The 24,007-nt window shown below is 42.1% G+C and overlaps 1 protein-coding gene across 1 annotated transcript in view; it reads left to right on the top strand.

Annotated features, from left to right (window-relative positions):
- EPRS1 (glutamyl-prolyl-tRNA synthetase 1) overlaps positions 1–24,007 on the top strand; it is a 128,039-nt gene that overhangs the window by 38,200 nt on the left and 65,832 nt on the right. Inside the window, 6 exon segments of the mRNA XM_077485785.1 lie at positions 5,032–5,224; positions 10,308–10,479; positions 10,669–10,902; positions 14,747–14,831; positions 16,939–16,998; positions 17,223–17,243. Of these exon segments, the coding sequence (XP_077341911.1) occupies positions 5,032–5,224; positions 10,308–10,479; positions 10,669–10,902; positions 14,747–14,831; positions 16,939–16,998; positions 17,223–17,243 (765 nt within the window).

The raw sequence follows: 24,007 nt of genomic DNA, 5'->3' as shown, positions 1-24,007 counted from the left end.
TAGTGACACCCATGTTCTCGTTTGTTTTTTATATTTATTAGCAGGATTCACCCAAGATCCTGCTCCATTGAGGTGCTGCAGCTATGTAAAAGTTATTTGCTTTACTTATTTTTGCACTGTTCTGTATTGTTTAAATAACCTTAGTTGAGGCCACTTATGTAAATTCCTAAGGGCCTATTCACACTATTTGTGTTGCAGTAATGCATGTTGCGTGCATTGTTGCACTGTGTTGATAGTCATTTTGAATAGCTCGCCAACACACCTTTTCAATAGACACAATGTGGCACAGCACACTGGAATACACAAAGAAAAGCCTGGTCAAGCTATTTCCACCCAACCTGATTGGTCTTGGCCCATCCCTTTTTTTCAGGAGTTTTCAGTTCTTACAGTCATGGAGACTAAGCATCACATATGGGTGTTACCTAGGGTGATCTGCATGCAAATGTAGCCTGTCTATGAACTTCTATTCCTCCAGATTGACATCCACCAAATAAAGCAGAGTTCCAGGGATTCATAAACTTTGAATGTATAGGCATGCTACAAGTTAAGTCCAAGGAGGTGCATGTAACCTTCTGTATTTATCTCTATTATGACAGGTCTATGGCGCTCCCAGTGTATACACTTAGGGCTGTAAGGGGAGAGTAGCACACACAGCAGATACAGTGTGGGGAAAAAAGTATTTGATCCCCTGCTGATTCTGTACGTTTGCCCAGTGACAAAAAAATGATCAGTCTATAATTTAAATGGTAGCTTTATTTTAACAGCGAGAGACAGAATAACCAAAAAAAATCCAGAACGCATTTCAAGAAAGTTATAAATTGATTTGCATTTTAATGAGTGAAATAAGTATTTGATCCCCTATCGATCAGCAAGATTTCTGTCTCCCAGGTGTCCTCTATACAGGTAATGAGTTGAGATTATGAGCACGCTTAAAGTGGTTGTAAACCCTTACAAACCACTTTGACCTACAGGTAAGCCTAGATTAAGGTTTACCTGTAGGTCCAAGAAATATCTCCTAAACCTACACGGTTTAGGAGATATTTCCCAAAATACAGGCACTACTGACGCATAGTAGCCCATTATGCTTTACCTTTGCAGGGAGTCAAAGAGGAAGTAAATTCGTCAGGGTTTACTTCCTCTTTAAAGGGAGTGCTCCTAATCTCAGCTTGGTACCTGTATAAAAGACACCTGTCCACAGAAGCAATCAATCAAATTACAATTTCTCCACCATGGCCAATACCAAAAAGCTGTCCAAGGATGTTAGGGACAAGATTGTAGACCTACACTTACAAGGGCTACAAGACCATCACCGAGCAGCTTGGTGAGAGGGTGACAACAGTTGGTGCGATTATTTACAAATGGAAAAAACACAAAAAAAAAACCTGTCAATCTCTCTCGGTCTGGGTCTCAATGCAAGATCTCACCTCGTGGAGTTTGAATGATCATAGGGATGGTGAGGAATCGGCCCAGAACTGCAGTGGAGGATCTTGTAAATAATCTCAAGGCAGCTGGGACCATAGTTAACAAGAAATACACACTACGCCATGAAGGACAGAAATCATTCGGTGACCACAAGGTCCCCCTGCTCAAGAAAGCACATGTACAGGTCCATCTGAAGTTTTCTAATGAATATCTGAATGTTTCAGAGGAGAACTGTATGAAAGTGTTGTGCTTAGATGAGACCAAAATCGACCTTTATGGCATCAGCTCGCCATGTTTGGAGGAGGAGGAATGCTGCCTATTACCCCAAGAACACCATCTCCATTGTCATACATGGAGGTGGAAACATAATGCTCTGGGGGGTATCCCCCTCCTGAGATGTGTGCAAACCTGGGGGCCAACTACAAGAAACATCTGACCTCTGTGATTGCAAACAGGGGTTTGCCACCAAGTACTAAGTCATGTTTTGCTGAGGGGCCAAATACTTTATTTTACTCATTAAAATGCAAATCAATTTATAACTTTTTTGAAATGCGTTTTTCTGGATTTTTTTGTTATTCTGACTCTCACTGTTAAAATAAACCAACCATTATAATTATAGACTGATCATTTCTTTGTGGGCAAACGTACAAAATCAGTAGGGGATCAGATACTTTTTTTCCCTCACTGTATACCTGCCCCTCCACTCTGCTGCCCATTCACAGAAATCTTTTTGTATTTTGTGAACGAGTTCACATAATAGCAGCTGCATTGACTCTGCACTTGAAGAAGGAGCTGAGACCACAAGGTCCAGCATAGGTACTCCAGAAGCTTTCTTCTGGCAGCCCCATAGATGTGTTAAATGCAAATTAACCGCTTCCCGACCAGCCGCCGCAGTTATGCTCCCCTGCGTGAGCCGTCATAGCTATAAGTCGGCTCATGGGGTCGGGATAGCAGGTGCCCGCTGCACAGCGGGGGTGCCGATGCTCATGGCCGACAGTTATGGTGACCAACAGCAACGAGCGATCGTGAGCAGGAGACACAGAACAGGGGCGAGTGTGTGTAAACACACACTTCCCTGTTCTGTTCGGACAGGAGTGACAGATCGTGTGTTCCTATTAGCTAGGAACCACGATTAGTAACTTCCTCCAGTCAGTCCCCTCCCCCTTCAATTAGAATCACCACCCAGGGAACACAGTTAACCCCTTGATCACCCTCTAGTACCAGTGACCTTTTTACAGTAATCAATGCATTTTTATAGCATTAATCGCTGTATTAATGCCAATGGTCCCAAAAATGTGTCAAAATTGTGCGATGTGTCAGCCATAATGTCGCAGTCATGATAAAAATCGCAGATCACCACCATTACTAGTAAAAAAAAAAAATAATAATAATAATTATAAAAATGCTATAAATCTATCTCCTATTTTTGTAGAGGCTATAACTTTTGGGCAAACCAATCAATATACGTTTATTGCCATTTTTTTTTTTTTTTAACCAAAAATATGTAGAAGAATACATACTGGCCTAAATTGAGGAAAAAATGTACTTGGAAAAAAAACAATATTTTCTTTTTTCTATTTGAAAAGAAATCCAATAAAATCAAATTTTGTCATAAATTTAAGCCAAAATGTATTCTGCTACATGTTTTTGGTAAAAAAAATTCCGTTAAGTGTATAATAATTGGTTTGTGTGATCACGGACATATGTACGCAAATGATCATGTACATATGTGTGCAGGTGATCACGTACATATGTGTGCAGATAATCATTGGGACATGTGATTTTAGTGGGACATATGTGGGGGACATGTTTTTATTATTAGGGACATGTGTTTTTATTATTTGGGGACATGTATGTTTTGGGGACATGTGTGTTTTGGGGACATATGTGGGGACTGTGTTTGTACTGTGTGGTGTGTTGTGTGTTTACACTACACTGATGATCAGTGAGTAAAAAGCTGTAAAAAGCAGCCCATACTCACTGATCATCAGCCGGCTGCAGCGTTCTGCTCTCCTCTCCTCAGCGGTGACTTCCGTGTGAGGAGAGGAGAGCCGATTGCCTAGCAACCGGCTGTTTGTTTACATCACATGACGGCCGTGATTGGACACGGCCGTCATGTGATCAGGAGGGCCAATCACAGAGCCCTCCTGCCGATCTGAGATGTGCCGTGTCCGGGTGACACGAGCACATCGGGCTCGCGCCGCTGCGCGGGCACGCGCGCGCGCGATCCCGCTACTCCTGAAGGACGTTCCTCAACGTCCTATCAGGAGTAGACGGCTCCCACCCGGCCGTATATATGCATTGGCCGGGTGGGAAGTGGTTAAAAAATAAAAACCGCAGATGTGATCAAATACCATCAAAAGAAAGCTCTATTTGTCTGACAAAAAAGGACAGCAATTTTGTTTCGGTGCAATGTCGCACAACCACGCTATTATCAATTAAATCGACGCAGTGCCGAATTGCAAAAAGTGCTCTGGTCAGCAAGGGGGTAAATCCTTCTGGGGCTGAAGTGGTTAAAGAGATACGTCCAGGAGGTGGCATGTACCTTGTTGGACTTAACTCATGGTATGCCTTCCCTTTTTAAAAAGTAGCTGAATTCCCGGAGTTCAGCTTTAAGGCATTTGATATATGCATAACTCCTCCCAAGAAGCACCCTACTGGTTCATCAGGGCTGATGGCTCTTCAGAGGAGTACTGAGACAGGGTGCTGTGAGGATTTCTGGAGGCCATGTACATCAGCCTGCTGGCCCCTTCCTCCAGCCATGATCTCCTTAAAATTCAGCTTTTGTTTCCTAATGAAGCTGCTGTACAGATTAAGAAGCAGGGACGTTGGGCTTCCAGCAACTAACTTACGGTAGCTACAGTTGCAGAGCATCACCAAACCAGGGTCTTGCCAAAAAGTTAGAGCTAGGTTTAAGGTAGGTTTTGTCTAAAGCAGTAGGTTACCTATGCAAAGCAATCTTTCTTAAAAAATAAAGACATCCTCTTAGAACTGACAGGTACACTCCCCTCTCTTGGTAGTGCTCTGGGTGGCTTTAATACCCCTTCTTTCCACTTTTTATAGTACATCGGTGGTAGGGTGACACAATTGGGGTACTTAACAGGCCACTATATAAGATGTGATGAGTCAGCACAGGCTGGGTGCTGGGCCTATTCACACTTATGAAACATTTTTTGTGTCATCTTAGGTGTATCCACTTGCGATAATCAAGCCCATTTCTTTGTAATGGGCCCTAAATGGGTACAAACCAAAATATCACACTTGACCTTTGCTGTGCCAAGTACATTTGTTTTGGCATGCCATTAAAATTGAATGGTGGCGCACCCCACGGTGTGAATGCAGCCCTGGAGATGATAGGAGTTAGAATCCATGAATAATACACTATGACTTTATAAGAATAAATTGAGGACTTGGGAGATGCTGGTTTATTTTCCCTCGTCCTCTGTGGTCATCACAGTAATATTCTCCTTCAAGGAGAATTTGTCAGCCAAAGTCCTAAATCTTGGCTTGAACACTCGTGTCACAACTAATAAAGAAAATATGGGTGGATACTGCAGATGTAAGGATTTTGATTTTTATAACTGGTGAAGCTATTTATTTTTTGTTTAGGTTATCCTGGAAGATGTCTCCATGCTGCAGATCAAGCCTGACCAGTTCACATACACCTCTGACCACTTTGAGAAGATCATCCAATATGCAGAGAAGCTTATAAATGAGGGGAAGGCTTATGTGGACGACACTCCTCCTGAACAGATGAAAGCAGAGCGTGAACAGAGGACGGAGTCCAAGCACAGAAGTAACTGTAAGCCATGCATTATGGGGCATATGAACACTTTAAATTGGAACTCCAGGCAGATATAAAAGACAGAAATTAATGCAGCACTGCATTCATTAATACATCTTTAAAAATGTGTTTTTATTTATTTTTATTGCAAACAGTGTAAGTATTTTGATTTGGTAATGACCTCTTTTAATTGCCTGTACAGCAGAGCTTAGGCTGAGATGCAGTGCTCATGCACTAGCAAAGAGTATGCTGATAGGAGGAGAGAGCAGAGACTGGGAAATAAGCGCAACAGTCTGCTGCTGGTTTTGCACTCTCCAGTCACAGGCTTGGGGAGGGACAAGGCCTGTAAGTATTACCAAGCTGCAGCAAAGAAATACTCCGGTGTCCTGCTTTGCTAGCTTGGTCTGTGTAAGTCTCAGGAGTGGGTAGCTAGAAATACAAATCTTTTGGCAGGTGAGACCGCTCCTATATACAGTTAGCTCCATATAGATTTGGACACAGGCAGAATTTTCATACTTTTGGCTCTATGCCACCAGAAAAAATTAAAATAAAATAATACAAATTAATTTGAAGTGCAGACTTTCAGCTTTTTAATTCAAGGGGTTGAACATAAATATCAAAGGAACTGCAACCATTTTTATACACCCCCCCCCCCCCCCCATTTTCAGGGGCTCAAATGTAATTGGACAAATATATAAATAAAATGTTAATTTTTTATAATTTGTTGAAAATCCTTTAATGGCAAAGACTGCCTGAAGTCTGGAACCCATGGACATTACCAAAGACTGGGTTTCCTCCTTTCTGATGCTTTGTTAGGCTCTAACTGCCGCTGTCTTTAGTTCTTTGTTTGTGCTTTCTGCCTTTAGTTTTGCCTTCAGCAAGTGACATGCATGCTCAATTGGGTTGCGTTTAGGTAATTGACTCGGCCACTGCAGAATATTTCACTTATTTCCTTCAAATTTCCTGGATTGCCTTTGCAGTGTGGTTTGGATCATTGTCCATCTGTATTGTGAAGCACTGTCCAATCAACTTTGCTGCATTTGGCTGAACCTGGGCTGACAGTATATCTCTAAACACTGCAGAATTCACCCGGCTGCTTCTATCACATCATCAGTAAACACCAATGACCCAGTGCCACTGGATGCCATGCATGCCCATGCCATCACAGTGTCTCCACCATGTGACTACAGATGACGTGTACTTTGGATCATGAGCTGTTCCAAGCCTTCTCCACACTCTTTTCTTCCTGTCATTCTGGTACAGATAAATCTGTTTTATCCATCCAAAGAATGCTTTTCCAGAACTGGTCTGGCTTTTTTAGATGTTTTTTTGGCAAAGTCTAATCTGGCTTTTCTGTTCTTTAGGCTTATGAATGGTTTGCACCTTGTGGTGAACCCTCTGTATTTGCACTTGTGAAGTCTTCTCTTGATTGTAGACTTTGACAATGATACGCCCACCTCCTGGGGAGTGTCCTTCACTTGTCTGGATGTTGTGAATGGGTATTTCTTTACCATTGAGAGGATCCTGCGATCATCCATCACTGTTGTTTTCCATGGACGTCCAGGCCTTCTTGTGTTGCTGAGCTTACCAGTGCATTCTTCTTTCCTCAGAATGTACCAAACTGTTGATTTGGCCACTCCTAATGTTGCTACCATCACTCTGATGGATTTGTTTAGTTTTTGAAGCCTGCAAAGCATCCTGAAAGAGCTGCTGAAGTCTCTCCAATGTGAAAGCCCCAAGGGCTTTCACACTGGAGTGGTGCGCTGGCAGGACGCTAAAAAAAGTCTTGCTAGCAGCATCTTTGGAGCTGTGAAGGAGCGGTTCCCATTGAAATCAGTGGGGCAGCGCGGCTATACCACCGACATAGCGCTGCTGCAGCAGCACTTTGCGGTTGTTTTAACCCTTTCGCGACTGGTTTTTAACCCTTTCTCGGCTGCTAGCCGGGTGTTAAAGAGTCCCGCTAACAGCCGAATAGCTTTGCAAAATTTACGGTAAAGTGCCGCTAAAAATAGCGTAGCTTTACCGCCGACGCACACCCACCGCCCCAGTGTGAAAGGGGCCTTAGAATAAACTCTAGACCTTTTACCTGCTTAATTGATGAAGACATTACGAAGGAGTAGCCCACACCTGCCATGAAATGGCTTTTGATTCAATTGTCCAATTACTTTTGGGCCCTTGAAAAAGGGATATGGCTATTCTTAAGAGCTGTAATTTCTAAACCCTTCCTCCACACATACCCTAAAATTAAACCCAAGAGTTTGCACTTTCAGCCCATATCCATTATATAACTATAGCTTGAATATGTTTTGGTATATACCTGTAAAAATCTTAAATAGTGCCTGTGTCCAAATATATACCTAACTGTATTTACTTCTGTATGTTTAGCTGTGTGCCTGGAGGGCAGCTTTAATTCATTGTTTTCCTAACAAGCCATGCTCAGTCCTTTATCACCAAGCACCGAGTGTATGAAGTGGTTGTAGAACTTTTTGTAATTCACTTTTAGCAACTTGTTGTCTTCTCCCTTTCACTAGAGCAGGTTAAACATGAAACAGGGACACAGGTAGTTATCAGTAAACACAGTCCATACATGTATTTCAGTGTCACCTGTGAGAATAAAAATGATTCCACGTACTGCCCACTAACACATCCAGCTTTCTATCGAAGGCTTGTTGTCGCCAGAATTTTTTTACAGCAGAACCTTATTTATGGCCATCCTTGCTCTAGCTAACACTGGCGGCTGTTATTGGAGCTGGCATATTCATTTCATTTAAAAGTCTATGTCCCACAATCATGGAACCTGGTTTTATCCCATTTTGCATAGTTATTTGTAGAATAAAAAATACTATAATATGGAGAATATTTGTGCTGCCTTTCCTCACCTTCTGACAAACCAAGTTGCGCAGACTAATGGCTAGTACACACGATCAGAAAATCGGAATAAGAATAACTGCTTTCAAAGCGATCGTACAATAATCTGATCCTTGGTACACAGCTCTCGAGTGCCTTTGAGTCCCTGCTATCGTTATATGAAATTAGTTGCAACAGTTCAAGTCTATGGGGTCACGATTTGTTGCAACTTATCCCATTTAAAAGTCAAAGGTTTTGAAAGTGAAAATAAAAATGTATAGACTGGAAGCATTAAAGTGTTACTAAATCCACAACAGTAAAATCAGTCTGTATATGCAGCATAGCATGCTTGTTATACTTACTGTGGAACTTAAGGGGTTAATCCTACGCATTGTGTGAAAAGGTTGTTTTATCCTGTATGCACAGATCATACCCTCCTGCACTGTCTATCTGGGGGAGGTCAATTAACACAGGCAGGGTAGCCAACTTGCACATGCTCAGCTGTGTCTTTTATGCTGGAGAGAACATTTACTTGTTCTCAGTGCTAGACAGGTCACATGTTATTGACATCACACATGTGGGCAGGTATACAGGCTGTAGTTGAAATCTCCTGCTCTCAGCACTGGACAAACTGTGCAGTTTATCATGTAACCGTGGTATACAGATCATCCAAAAAGGTATATAGTGGCAGTATTTTAATATAAAAAGATGTATAATCTGTGGGCACTATTTTCATATTACTGGGTTTAGTAACACTACCACTGCTCTCAGCATGCATTGATGCATCATTGATGATGTCACAAGGGAGCAGGATAGCCCAGTGATGTCACAGTTGACCCGCCCCTTAATTTGGCGGCAGCAGGAAGGAAACAAAACTGTAACTTTCACACTGGATATAGTTCGGGGACATTTATTAACTTTTTTTTTTTTTTTTTCAATAAGAGACTTGTCAAAAATTGGCTCCTGGGTTTTTTTTTTTTTTTTTTTTTACTTTGACTATTTTTTTGTGTATGAATAGGGGTACACCCATACCCTATCACATGTGGGCCAGGATTTGGGGACTCCCTTGTTCAAGGGGGCTTTCAAATTCCAATAGGTCACTTTAACACCGGGCAAGGGTTCGGACCCCATGCTTGGACACTTTAACACCGGGCAAGGGTTCGGACCCCATGCTTTTTGTATTTGTTTTTTACTTTTTACATGTCAGCTCAACATTTTCTTTACATTCTGCTGATGTGTCATGGTGGTTAAGACGCTGACGGGTGCTGGTTTCTTAAACAGCAACTCTGAGCTGAAATGTCACCTTTAGCTGTGGTAGGAATACCACTACTAAATGTTTCAGTTCCTGCTGCAGCCCGTCTGCTGTAAAATAACATGCAAACACAGACGTTAAATACGGCAAAATAAAAAATATTAACTCACACAGTATTTACAGTAACTGTAAAAACAAAGAGGAGAGTTAAATACTGCATGCGTTATATTAACTCAAATAATCACGCCGTATTTAACTCTTAGTGAATTGACCCCAATGGCTCTTTGGACTGGCTGTTGAAAATATTAAGACTGCTACTTGTGGCAAGAACATCCGTATTTCTGAACAGATAAAGCCTAGGGAACAGACTGGAATGTTCTCTCTGACTGTTTAGAAATGTCACTTTCTTTTCTCCACTTCATTGTCCTCCGTGTTAGGACCCCCTCTTGCTTGGCTTCTAGTCCATCTGCAAGGTATGGCGCTCGAAATCCACCAAAAAGCCTTTCTTGGCATGAAGGTGCACCCCCGCTTTGTAGAGTGGGGGACACTTGTTAACCTTTGTGAATGCTTGAACAGCTTACATCTCACTTTAGTGCAGGAGATGCTATCCCATGGCTATATACTGGAGCTTTGCTTCCTGCCCCATTCTCGGTTTCTCACCTTGAAACCTTCCTGTGTCGTCGCATAAATTAGCAGATTTCCATTGAGCCCTCTCTGGTGTTCTGGACTAAAGTGCCATTGCCCTGGTTCTGTCCAACCCGTTCACCATTCCCAAACCGACAGCCCCATCTTGGATCTCAAAGCTCTGAATGTCTTCATAAATGTCCAGAATTTCCACATGGAATCAAGCAAATCTGGAGACAAGTGAGACTTTCTGGTTTCTTTGAACATCAAGGTTGCTTACCCCCATGTCTGCATGTTTACAGCACATCAGCGTTCCCTAAGCTTTGCTGTGGAGTATTAAATTTTTCTTCTTTAACAATTCTATTTTTCCCTTGCCAGCGGTGGAGAAGAACTGGCAGATGTGGGAAGAGATGAAGAAGGGCACAGAGTTTGGACAAACCTGCTGTCTTCGGGCTAAGATTGACATGAATTCCAACAATGGCTGTATGCGAGACCCTACCCTGTTCCGCTGCAAGACCCAGCCACACCCACGGACAGGAAACAAGTACAAGTAAGTGCAGCATGACTACTGGTTGGCTTCTTGTATAACTAAATACACTTCTAATTCTATAATTAAGTTCTTCCTTCTCTGCTATAAAATGCTATTTTAGTAAATAGAAGTCTACGGGTTTTTAGTCTGTGTGTTTTCTCATTATTACTCAGCCTGACATGTGATATGCACTTTGCTTTTCCTTTCTAGCATCTATCCCACCTACGACTTTGCCTGCCCCATAGTGGACAGTGTAGAAGGCGTGACGCATGCTCTGCGTACAACTGAATATCATGATCGCGATGAACAGTTTTACTGGATCATCAATGCTTTGGGGATCCGAAAGCCCTACATCTGGGAATATAGTCGTCTGAACCTTAATAACACCGTTCTGTCCAAGAGAAAACTCACTTGGTTTGTCAATGAAGGCCTTGTGGATGGCTGGTATGTGTAAAGTCAAAGTATGCTACTGGTTCATGTTTGGCTACATTTTGGTGATTACTGATTTGGACAGAAAGGCCTCCTCAACAAATAACCCCTAGGCTGTAATTTATATTAATAATTGAAATCCCAAATTCAGCCAGATTCGGGATACATCAAAACGTATTTGCTAAGCACTGTTTATATCTAGAATAGCTGCATTTTGTGACACCATAGTCATTTAACCAACTTGGCCTCCAGAAGTTGAACCCTCCTTTATTACTAGGCTATTTTTTGCTATACGGCACTGCCTTACTTGAGCTGACAATTGCGTGGTCATGCAACTCTGTACCCAAAGATATAATTTTTCTTTTTCTTTCTTTTGTTGGTATTGCGCTATAAACAAAAGAAGACCGAAAATTAAAAAAAAAATTACACTTTTTTACTTTCTGCTATAAAGCATATCCAATATAAAAAAGTATTCTGCTACATATTTATGGGAAAAAATCCTAAAAAGCATATTGATTGGTTTATGCAAAAGTTTAGAGTCTACAAACTATGGAATTATTTATTTTTTATACTAGTAGTGGTGGCGATCAGTGACTTGTACAATCTGACACTGACACTTTGTGGGAACAAGTGACGCTAATACAGTGATCAGTGCTAAAAATATACACTGCCATTGTACTAATGACACTGGCTGGGAAGGAGTTAAACATCTAGGGCAATCAAAGGGTTAAATGTATGCCTAACCAGTGTTTGTGTTTACTGTGAGGTGCTTTCACTAAGGGATGTGCTTTTTTTTTTTTTTTTTTTTTTTTTAATTCTTCGATTTACAGGGAAATAAATACCAGCACATCCCTGTTTTCAAGACAGAGCTCTGTCCTGTCTTCCTCCTCGCCGATCTGCAGGGGCAGGCGTTCCTGCTTTGGCTGGAAGTCATTAGTTGGCTGGCACCCACTTGTGCTATGACTAATCACAGCACAGTCGTGCAGATCCCTAACTGGAAGAGCAAAATTATATGTGTGATTCCATGCAGCCGGCCCGCACTGTAGCAGTAAAGCTATAGTGTGCGGCAACCACTGGTTAAATAAAAAAAAAAGCACATTTTATTTATAGAGTCTCCTTTCCAGTCCTGTGCTGTTCTGTATGATGCACTGTAAAATAAAACAGCACTGGTGCCTTTAAATAAAGTTTCCTTAGCCCTTCTTTTGTCCTAAAGGGAAACTAACAAATAGTTTTTTGTACAATTTGTTGCATTGTCTACACCGCTTATTTAATCTTTTTTAGACATTTAACACATGACCTGGAATTCTCAGACCACTGAGGATTTATTTTTAGAGACCGCACAGAAAAAGTTATCTGAGGCACGGTGTCTTTGGCTGGAATTTTTTTTTTCTCTGCGTGAAATATAAAAGCAGACCTGGTACAAACATCTAGATTCAGACTTTTAGTGTATCTAGAGATGGGAAAACGAAGTAGCATGCATCCCCCTTTCCACCATCAGGGAGTAAACCCCTACTTCGGTAGGAAATATATTTATACCATTTATGCATAGTTCTATTTGTTATAGGTCATTTTAAAGGCAAATACAATTGTGCTCCTAAGTTTACATACCCTGGCAGAATTAATGATTTCTTGGCCATTTTTCAGAGAATATGAATGAGAGCGAAAAAAGTTTTCTTTCTCTCATGGTTAGTGTTTGGCTGAATCCATTTATTATCAATCAACTGTGTTTACTCTTTATAAATCATAATAACGGAAAATAACCAATGACCCTGATCAAAAGTTTACACACCCTGGTGATTTTGGCCTGATAACATGCACACAAGTTGACACAAAGGGGTTTGAATGGCTATTAAAGGTAACCATCCTCATCTGTGATCTGTTTGCTTGTAATTAGTGTGTGTGTGTGTGTGTGTGTGTGTGTGTGTGTGTGTGTATATATATAAAAGTTCAATGTGTTTCTGGACTCCTGACAGACCCTTGCATCTTTCATCCAGTGCTGCATTGAGGTTTCTGGATTTTGAGTCATGAGGGAAAGCAAAATAATTGTCAAAGGATCTGTGGGAAAAGGTAGTTGAACTGTATAAAACAGGAAAGGGATATAAAAAGATATCCAAGGAACTGAGAATGCCAATCAGCAGTGTTCAAACTCTAATCAAGAAGTGGAAAATGGGTTCTGTTGAAACCAAACCACGCTCAGGTAGACCAACTAAAATGCCAGGTAAATTGTTCGAGATCCAAAGAAAACCCCACAAACAACTTCAGGTGAAATACAGGACTCTCTGAAAACATGTGGTGTGACTGTTTCAAGATGCACATTAAGGAGGCACTTGAAGAAAGATGGGCTGTATGGTCGAGTCGCCAGAAGAAAGCCATTACTACGCAAATGCCACAAAGTATCCCGCTTACAATATGCCAAACAGCAGAGAGACAAGCCTCAAACCTGGCACAAAGTTATTTGGAGTGATGAGACCAAAATTGAGCTTTTTTGCCACAACCATAAACACTACATTTGTAGAGGAGTCAACAAGGCCTATGATGAAAGGTACACCATTCCTACTGTGAAACACGGAGGTGGATAGCTGATATTTTTGGGGATGTGTGAGCTACAAAGCCAAGATGAATGCAGTATCTTATCAAAAAATACTTGAACATTTGCATTCATCAGCCAGGAAGCTACACATCGGACGTACTTGGACATTCCAACATGACAATGATCCAAAACACAAGGCCAGGTCGACCCGTCATTGACTAAAGCAGAATAATGTGAACGTTCTGGAGTGGTCATCTCAGTCTCCTGACCTCAATATCATTGAGCCACTCTGGGGAGATCTCAAATGTGCAGTTTATATAAGACAGCCCAAGAATTTACAGGAACTGGAGGCTTTTTGCCAAGAGCAATCGGTAGCTTTACAATATAAGAATATAAAGAACATCATCCACAATGACTACAAAAGACTTCAAGCTGTCATTGATGTTAAAGGGGGCATAACATGGTATTAAGAACTGGGGGTATGTAAACTTTTGATCAGGGTCATTTGGGTAGTTTCTGTTGTCATCATGATTTAAAAAGGGTAAATAAAGTTGATTGATAATAAATGACTTCAGCCAAACACTAACCATGAGTGAAAGAAAAGTTTTTGTGTTATCATTCACATTCTCTGAAAACTGGCCAAAGAAATCATAAATTCTGCCAGAATATGTAAACTTATGAGCACAACTGTATTGAATCAAAGAAGCAGAACTTAAGCTGGCCATAGATTTTTAATATTATTTTTTTTTTTTTGTTCATCCAGCGAGATGAATAGATTAAAAAAAAAAGCAGATTTACAAGAGGGTTGCATGGATGAAATCCCCCCCGCGACACTGTATTCTAATAGCCTCTCCCGCTGTCAGAATACACTGATCAGTGGCTGCAGCTGCTGATTGAGAAAAGTTTTCCAACATTTAAGAGAAGTCGATTGACTTCTGTCAAGAAGGTATGGCTACACTGATGGAAATTCATCCAGTCCCCACTAAACCAGCCAAACTGCGCAATGCAAGGAGAATGCGAATAGTAATAGAAAGCATGTAGTCATGTAGAGATGAGCTCATCAGTGTGCTACTTCTCTTTTCACTGTCCATATGCTGTCACGGTGCGGAGCAGACCTGTAAATAAAGGTAAACTGCAGTAATGAAAGATAAAGTACCCTTACTTTGCCAGACAGGGTTGTGCTGTGTGGCAGGGCTGTGTGTATCTCAGGACTGCATAGACAGAAATTCAAATCATTTGGCAGGTAAAATCGCTCCCTCGTATTCATTTCATCTGTTTATTTAGCTGTTTGCCTGGAGTTCAGCTTTAATATACCAATTTATTTTTCAGGGATGATCCCAGGTTCCCAACTGTAAGAGGAGTTTTACGAAGGGGCATGACTGTAGAGGGGTTGAAGCAGTTCATTGCTGCCCAGGTTGGTACAGAATACTTCAATTTTGGGTGGAGAAATAACAAATGACATTTACCTGAAAGTAATATTTCTTTTCCAATGATTTCTATTAAGTATTTCAAAGAAGTACTAAAGCCATCGTGCAAACATATGGCATGGGAGAAATACAAATGTATCCCCTGATAAATTCTAGCATAGAAAGGTATAGTGATGCAATTATCTGCAATAAGTAACTCTACAGGAGAATACCACACAAGCAAGTATCTTCTCTGCCTCACCATTGAAAACTCTGCTATTGAGAGGTTATTGAATGAAACCAACAGATGTCAACCTTAGGTCAGCAATGCATCTGTTGTAAATGAGCCCTTATTGCTAGTGACAGGCTTCATTATCTGTATAATTTTGGCTTTGCCCCTAGTAACACCTTAATCACCTTCCGCCCGCCATATAGCGAAATGACAGCCGGAAAGTGGGTTGTATTATCCTAACTGGATGTCCTATGACATCCAGCAGGATGAACTGCTAGTGTGGGTGCATGCAGCACGGCAATCGGTGGTGTGACAGTCTGATAACACCGCATCTCCGATCTAGGAAATGAGCTTATGACAGAGGATCTTTTACCATGTGATCAGCTTTGTCCAATCACAGCTGATCACACGGTAACCAGGAAGTGGCTTCTTTCAAAATGTTCAGGCTTATTTTATTTTTTTTGTAGCGCAAAAAATTAAAACCGATCAAATACCGCCAGAAGAAAGCTCTAATTGTGGGGGGAAAAAAAAATGATAAAAATTTTGTTTGAGTGCAGTGTTGTATGACTGCACAATTGTCATTTAAAATGCGACAGAACTGAAAGCTGAAAATTGGCTTGGCAGGAAGGGGTGAAAGTGTCCTGTATTGAAGTGGTTAAAGGGTAACTCCACTTTTGTAGAGAAAAATAAATAGCAAAAAAAAAATTATGTAGCATATACAGTTGCGACTGAAGTCCTACTGTAATTGAAAGTTATTAATAATAACCTTTACTTTTCAGTCTGCGTCTTTGTAATATTCTGTAAAGTGCAATATGGCTACCTAGAGGGGTTTTATACACTGAATATGTACAGATCACCCCCCAGAAACAACATTACCTGCTTCTGTGATTGGCTCACTGGTTTTCCCTGAATCCTTCACTGAGACACAAGTCAAATATCGGGCATCCCCCGCTGTAAAAATTTCATTTTTGGTGAACTACTAATAGGAAATCATGTCTAAAGGGATGCAGACCCTGCAATTGTCCTTATTAGAGCCCTGTAGCTGCAGCAGCTGACTGATAATTATGAAAGCACTCCCATTAGATTCACTTACCACATGGACACATTTAAACACACAGTGATCTCTTCAGAATAGCAAAATGGTAGAAATCTGCAACAAAGTTTAAAATACTTGTAATATACATAGATCACCCAGAGGGGAATGTTTTTTTTTCTCAACAAATGTGGAGTATCCTTGATTTGACGAGGTCCGGAAGGGGGCCCCCCAGGGCCTGGAAAGCCAGACTCCCCCAATAGTTGGATGGGGTGCTGGCATTTCCCAGTGGACGGGACGTATTCTGAGACCCATGTTATAGAACAGGGATATCCAATTAGCGGACCTCCAGCTGTTGCAGAACTACAAGTCCCATCATGCCTCTGCCTCTGGGTGTCATGCTTGTGGCTGTTAGTCTTGCTATGCCTCATGGGACTTGTAGTTCTGCAACAGCTGGTGGTCCGCTAATTGCACATCCCTGTTATAGAACATGCATATGGTCATAGACTACGAAGTAATGTTTAAGGCAAAGGAATCGCGGTAAGATATGTTCTATACCACCAGTACAAGAGCAAACAAGGTTAAGTCTACATCGGGGCATGATAATTGGTCTTGACAACACAAGAGGTGAACTCCCTGCATATCTTGTATATATGATGTACTATGAAATGCCGAGATCTTTGTTATTTGTCTTATGAAAACTGTAATAAAAATCATTGAAACATAAGATACTTATCCTGGTGTGTTAGCTTGGTGAATTTTGAATTTGTGGAATAATTTGAAAACCCTTTATACTGTGAGCTGCTCAGTGGAACAAATTTTCAGCTTGCTTTCTTCTGTTATATTTCAGGGATCTTCTAGGTCTGTTGTGAACATGGAATGGGACAAAATCTGGGCTTTCAATAAGAAGGTAAGAATCGATGACTCTATATGTTTTAGGGTGGAATGTATAGTGTGGCCCGTGTAACTGATCCAGTAGTCTGCAGTGCATTGTAGTGTGTCCTGCAGGCTTGTTGGTCCCTTAGCCCCCCCTGTGTTCATGTTAACTTGCCCCAACCAAACGTTGACTTGTGGGAAGGGAACTTGATGTGAAATTGATCTGAAAACTCTGCATTTCATTTCTCTGCTTTCAAGCTGCGAGCTATCTGTAAGAAGGTATTATTACTCATTGCTCCTATTAGTTTTTTCTTTCCCATTGCATTTTGTTTGGCATATAGCTTGCAGTTCTGTAAGCCAACATTGCTTACTTTTTAATTTTGCTATGCAAATAACACAATCACATTGCATTCTTGCCTAACTGACTCGCAGCTGTAGCTTTAGAAAACATTGTGTGCTTTGCAAGGTGCATTCACTGCTGTATAGGGAGGATCAGGTTATACTTTGCTTGTACTGACCTTTATGTCATAGTGCCACAGACATGTTATTGGTGTTCTGTTCTGTAGCTACCCCCAGGCATTTCTGTATTTCAGCCAAAGAAAGGCTTGCTTGGTATGGCTGGGTTGTCACATCAGTTTAACGTTAGTGTCTACTTACATTATAAGAACAAAATACCAATATGTATTAATAATTGTTACTTGAGAGAGAAAATTTGGGAATTACATTACATTTTTAGTATGGTTTTAAAAATGAAATATTTTGAGTAATTGCTATGCATATGAGAAGGGACGATTTAATTTTTGTCTGGGGTCGATGCTTTGGTTATTTTCATATACAAATATCTAAATTTTCTCTAGCGGTCATCTGTATATTGGGTATTATGTTTCAAGTGCCCACACAGGGAAAACCAACAGGTTCTCTTTAAAGTGGTTGTAAACACTTACAAACCACTTTGTCCTACAGGTAAGCCTAGATTAAGGCTTACCTGTAGGTCCAAGAAATATCTCCTAAACCTATACGGTTTAGGAGATATTTACAAAAAGACAGCGGCGCGCAGGCTCACTGGTCAGGCCGCAGATCGCGGCGATATACCGCGAGTGTCGGCTCCCGTGCACATGCACAGGAGTGACGTCATCGCTGCTCCGGCGAATCACAGCGCCGGAGCAGCGAGACCCGGAAGTCACTCCGGGATCCATGGCAGCAACAGACATGAAGACGGAGGACCGATTCAGGGGCTTCGTTCTCAGGTAAGTTATTCATAATGAGCTAGTATGATATGCATACTAGCTCATTATGCCTTTGTCTTGCAGGTTGCTTTTTTTTTTTTTTCCAGATGGGTTTACAACCACTTTAATGTTTCCCTCCATGGAACCCTTTGCTTTATTCCTCTGTCGCTCTGTTCGGCTGCTGGTAGCAGGAAAGACATCCTGCATAAAATACAGTATTCATATCCCTTGAAATTTTCCACCTTTTTGTCATGTTACAATGAAAAACATGAATGTATTTTATTGGGATTTCATGTGATAGACCAACAAAAAAGTTGCACATAATTGAAGTGGAAGGAAAATGGTAAATGGCTTTCAAATAAATATCTGAAAAGTGTGGCGTGCATTTGTATTCAGCCCCCTTTATTCTGCTACTCCTAACTAAAATCTAGTGGAACCAATTGCCTTCAGAAGTCACCTAATTAGTAAATAGTCCATCTGTGTGTAATTTAATCTCAGTATAAATACAGCTGTTCTGTGATACCCTCAGAGGTTTGTTAGGGAACCTAAGACCTCTTTCATACTGGGGCACTTTGCAGGCGCTATAGCGTTGAAAATAGCGCCTGCAAAGCGCCCTGAAAGAGCCCTGTCTCTCCAATATGAAACCCCCGAGGGCTTTCACACTGGAGCGGTGTGCTAGCAGGATGGTAAAAAAAAAAAAGTCCTGCTAGCAGTATCTTTAGAGCGATGAAGGAGCCATGTATGCACCTCTCCTACATCGCTCCTGCCTATTGAGATCAATGGGGAAGCGCGACTATACCGTCGGCATAGCGCTGCTGCAGCAGCTCTTTGCTGTGGATTTAACCGTTTATTGCCCGCTAGCAGGGGTAAAAGCTCCCCGCTAGAGGCTGAATAGCGCCGCAAAATGTATTTACCGATTTACCGCCGACGCACCTGCTGCCCCAGTGTGAAAGGGGCCTTAGTAAAATAAGGTTAGGGAGCAAAGCAGCACCATGAAGACCAAGGAACACACCAGACAGGTCAGGGAAAAAGTTGTGGAGAAATTTACAGGAAGGTTAGGTTATAAAAAAAAAAAATTATCTCAAGCTTTGAAATATGTCAGGGAATACTGTTCAATCCATCGTTCACCGTCCACCTAAACTGACTGGCCGGCAAGGAGAGCATTCATCAGAGAAGCAGCCAAGAGGCCTATGGTAACTCTGGATAGCTGCAGAGATTCACAGCTTAGATGAGACAATCTGTCCACAGGACAACTAATAGTCGTGCACTCCACAAATCTGGCCTTTATTAAAGAGTGGCAAGAAGAAAGCCATTGTTGAAAAAAAAAAAAGCCATAAGAAGTCCCATTTGCAGTTTGTGAGAAGCCATGTGGGGGACACAGCAAACATGTTGAAGTACATGCTCTGATCAGATGAGACCAAAATTTAACTTTTTGCCCTCAAAACAAAATGCTATGTGTGGTGGAAAACAGGAGGGACATGGAAGTTGGTTAGAGTTGATGGGAAGATGGATGGAGCCAAATAAAGAGCAATCTCTGAAGAAAACCTGTCAGTCTGCAAAAGTCTGCAAAAGACTTGAGACTGGGGTGGAAGTTCACCTTCCAGCAGGACAACGACCCTAAACATACAGCCAGAGCTATAATGAAATGGTTTAGATCAGTGATGGTGAACCTTGGCACCCCAGTTGTTTTGGAACTACATTTCCCATGATGCTCAACTACATTGCAGAGTGCATGAGCAACATGGGAAATGTAGTTCCAAAACATCTGGGGTGCCAAGGTTCTCCATCACAGGTTTAGATGAAAGCATATTCATGTGTTGGAATGGCCCAGTCAAAGTCCAGACCTAAATCCAATTGAGAATCTGCGGCAAGACTTGAAAATTGCTGTTCAGACGCTCTACATCCAATCTGACAGAGCTTGAGCTATTTTGCAAAGACAAATGGGCAAAAACTTCACTCTCTAGATGTGCAAAGCTGGTAGAGACCTACAAAGAATTGACTCAGGGGGCTGAATACAAATGCACGCCACACTTTTCAGATTTTTATTTGTAAGAAACTTTTTAAATCCATTTATCATTTTCCTTTCACTTCACAATTATGTGCCACTCTGTGTTGGTCTATCACATAAAATCCCAATAAAATACATTTCCGTTTTGTGGTTGTATCATGGCAACATGTGGAAAATTTCAAGGGGTATGAATACTTTTTCAATAGCATTGTATGAGGCGCTCAAGTCGTAGCTAACGCAGAACTATAGATGCTGCCCATGTAACGGCTCTGGTCCATGTTTCCATCACTCCTGCCGGCTGAACAGAGCAGCGAAGAAGTGGTAGGTGAACATGTGCTGCTGGGGAGGGAAGATTAAAGAGGAAGTGTAAACCCTAATGGGTTTTACTTTCTCTTTATTTCCCTGCAAAGGTAAAGCATAATGCATAGTAGCCCATTGTGTATCACTTAGCTGAAACTGAAGCCTGCAATGTCACTGCTGTCCTCACTGGCAGCGAGCGTCCATCTTCACCCCTTCCTTCCAGGGCCTCTGTGACTGGCCGCAGCTGTGTGATGTCACTCCTGCGTGTGCGCACCGGAGCCGCCAGTCACGGCATGACCCCTTTAGAAACGGTATGATCCGCCCTTTCTAAAGCACGCATGTGCCGTAGACATCGGCGTATGGCTTTATTGTAAATATCTCCTAAACCGTGAAGGTTTAGGAGATATTTCCAGCACCTACAGGTAAGCCTTAATATAGGCTTACCTGCAGGTAAAAGTGGTTGTACAGGGTGTACAAACACTTTAAGCAAACTTTTTGCTTTGATGGCTTTGAAGTGTAACTGTGGACCAGATTTTAAGAATAATCCAGCAATCAGATGATAATTCAGGGCACCTACCTCTGCCTACATGGAGGATCTGTTAAATTCCAGAGTTTACCCGTCTATTAATAATCGTGCAGATTCTCTATAGAATACAAAGAAACCAGAGCTAAATGTGGCCAGCTACTTCCTGCACCCCTCATTACAAGCTGTGATGGGTAAACCTCATCGGCCAACATAGACATGAGGGGAGCTCAGAGGTGAGCCACAGCACAACTATGGGAGGTCCAGTTACCTTTTGCTTTTTGCCCATGGTCTAAGACAGGGGTGTCAAATTCACCTTCATCATGGACCACATGAGCAGTCTGGTTGCCCAACTCGGACACCCCAAAGCTTCCTCACATCACTACTCTCTCCTACCTGGCCTGCCTCTAGTACCCCCTGGGTTAGGCAGCTTTGCCCCACCTTGCAGGGAGATCATTCGATCACTCTCTGGAGACCTGTCTCCACCGTAAGTTCATGCAGGGATCTGTTACATCCCGGAGCTGCTGAGTGCAAAGCTTTCCCTTGTAAACACAAAGTTTCTATGTTTATAAGTGACAGCGGGGAGCAGAAGGCAAGAGGAGTCCCGTTGCGTTCTGGCTACAAAACTAGACGTGGGCCACATGCTTGAGATGTGTGGTCCAGGATAACCATGCACTCTTTGGTTGCTTTACACTGTTATTGATTTTCTCATAATAGTCATTTGACACGTAGGTTGCTTGTGCTGTATGATATACTGCTGACCACTAGAGAGAGTTCTAATTTGCTGTATTTGAACATGACTATAAAGTTATAGCACAACAAATCCTTATAAATAAAGCTCAAGAAAATTGAAATCAAATCAAAGCAATTACTCAAATTGTTCATTTAGCGCTTAAAATACAGTGAATGCATCCTGCTTAAAGTGAAATCTGTCGGTGAGTTTACTCCTCTCCCACAATATTTTGTAATAATTTGGTTGGATCCATAGCATGTGTAGCGTTCCTAAAATAGCATGTGCCATAGACTTTAAAGGGAAACTTGCAGCTTTTTTGAGAATCAAACAAAAAAGGGGTTTGACAAACTGAATTGCAGTTCCTTGCCTGCTTCTGTTCTTTAGATGTTGAGATAGAAACATTTTAGCTAGTACACTGAAATGATTAAAGTAATAAGCAGAAGGAGCCTGTCTTTATTATAATTACATGATCATTCTGAGTGTGGTCAGGAGACACTCCTGACCACACTCATGCCTGCCGATGTGCAGCACGCTGTGCAGGTATCTCAGCAAAGCTTCACGTGAATCTGTCACTTAGTTATATTTCATATGTCCTTCCCTAGATTTGAGACCTGCCAACCCCCTTGCTGAGAGACAGAGAGAGAGTGTCTTCAGGACTGATAACTGTTCTCTCATTGGAAATAAAATATTAAATGGTTGATGTTTCACTTTAAGAATTCAGGTTTAGAACAGAATAGTGAAGTTGATGCTTGAGCAATGAAGCAAGTTCACGGAAGCACTACCTATCCCAGGGTCCAGCAATGCTGGGGAATGAAGCCCCACTCGTCTCCCCTTCCTCTCTGCGGTGCTGGCACTGTCACTGTGGGTGCCCGGCTGTGGTTTCACAGCTGGGCATGCACTGCGCATGAGCCGTGCAGTGCCCTGTTACTGGCCAGGCAATCATCTGGGACTTTAGACGATGATTGCCGAGAGGGAGGTGGGGGAGGTGAACTGACTTCCGGCACCGCGCAGAGCCCTGGGAAGAGGGGGAAGAGTGGGAGCTGGAACACTCTAAAAAAAATAAAAAATAAAAAAAGATTTCCGCTCCTCCCCCCGCCTCCACCCCGCCAAAAAAAGACATGCCAAATGTGACATGTCAGGGGGTGACCTTCTCTTAAAGCGGAAGTTCCATTTTTGGGTGGAACTCCGCTTTAAGAAGGCCTTTGATTTAGCTCTCATTCACACTGGACACTTTTACAGCTGCTCAATGTGCCTAACGTTAGGTGTGTTTTTAGTGCTTGAACATTAATTAGTTTCAATGATTTAGGAATTAACGCCCAAAAGCTTGATGCTTGTAAAAGCTTTAGACACCTTTACAGGCATCGGGCATTCTAGGAAAGTTAAACACCCTGTGTGTATGAGGCCTTGGGGCCCTTTCACACTGACGGACCGATTGAGCTCGCCTTTCAGTTTTTCAGGCGAACCCGATCCAACCATCCATTGCTCTCTATCTCTGATCCTGTCCGCTAAAAACAGACAGATATGTTCCCCATCTGTCCTGTGGATCGGATTGCCCCATAGAGAACAGCAGGCTGTGTCTGTGTCCACTCTGCAAAGCACAGAGGAAACGGGCCTGTCATCTGCCCGCTCAGCGGTGAGCAGGCAAATCAACTTGACGGAGTCTGCCCCATCTGAAAGGGGCCTAAATTTGAAATTGGTTAATTTGCTTGAAGCAGAACTCGAGCAAAAAAGAAAAAAAATGTAAGTATCAGCTTTTGCTTCAGTATTTACCTTCAAAAAGGAGATGTCCTCTCCACGTCTATCTTCTTTTCAATCCCTTTTCCCCTGAGCCTCAGCTGTTATGGATCTGACTTCTGGGGCGGAGTCATCACTGCAGTCTAGGCTTTAAGAACTACTGAACTAAACCACGGTCTGTAAATCTGTGATATTTGCAGCAGCAATAAGGACCACCTGTCACGAGTAGAAGAGACAGAATGTCCTTTAGACCACTTTCACACCACACCGCCCATAGCGTCGGCGGTAAAACGCCGCTATTTTTAGCAGTGTTTTACCACTGGATTTGCGACGCATTTCGGCCGCTAGCGGGGTGCTTTTACCCCCTGCTAGCGGCCGAGAAAGGGTTAAAACCGCCGGCAGTATTACAGCGCTGCCCCATTGATTTCAATGGGGAGCAGCGGTGGAGGAGCAGTAAACACACCGCTCCTTCACCACTCCAAAGAAGCTGCTAGCAGGACTTTTCCCTGACGTCCTGCC

Source organism: Lithobates pipiens, unplaced genomic scaffold (genome assembly GCF_037356315.1).
Source record: "Lithobates pipiens isolate NorthernLeopardFrog02 unplaced genomic scaffold, aLitPip1_a1.2 Scaffold_18, whole genome shotgun sequence".
NCBI classification, from domain to species: Eukaryota; Metazoa; Chordata; class Amphibia; order Anura; family Ranidae; genus Lithobates; species Lithobates pipiens.
This window is presented reverse-complemented; position numbering and strand designations above follow the sequence as displayed.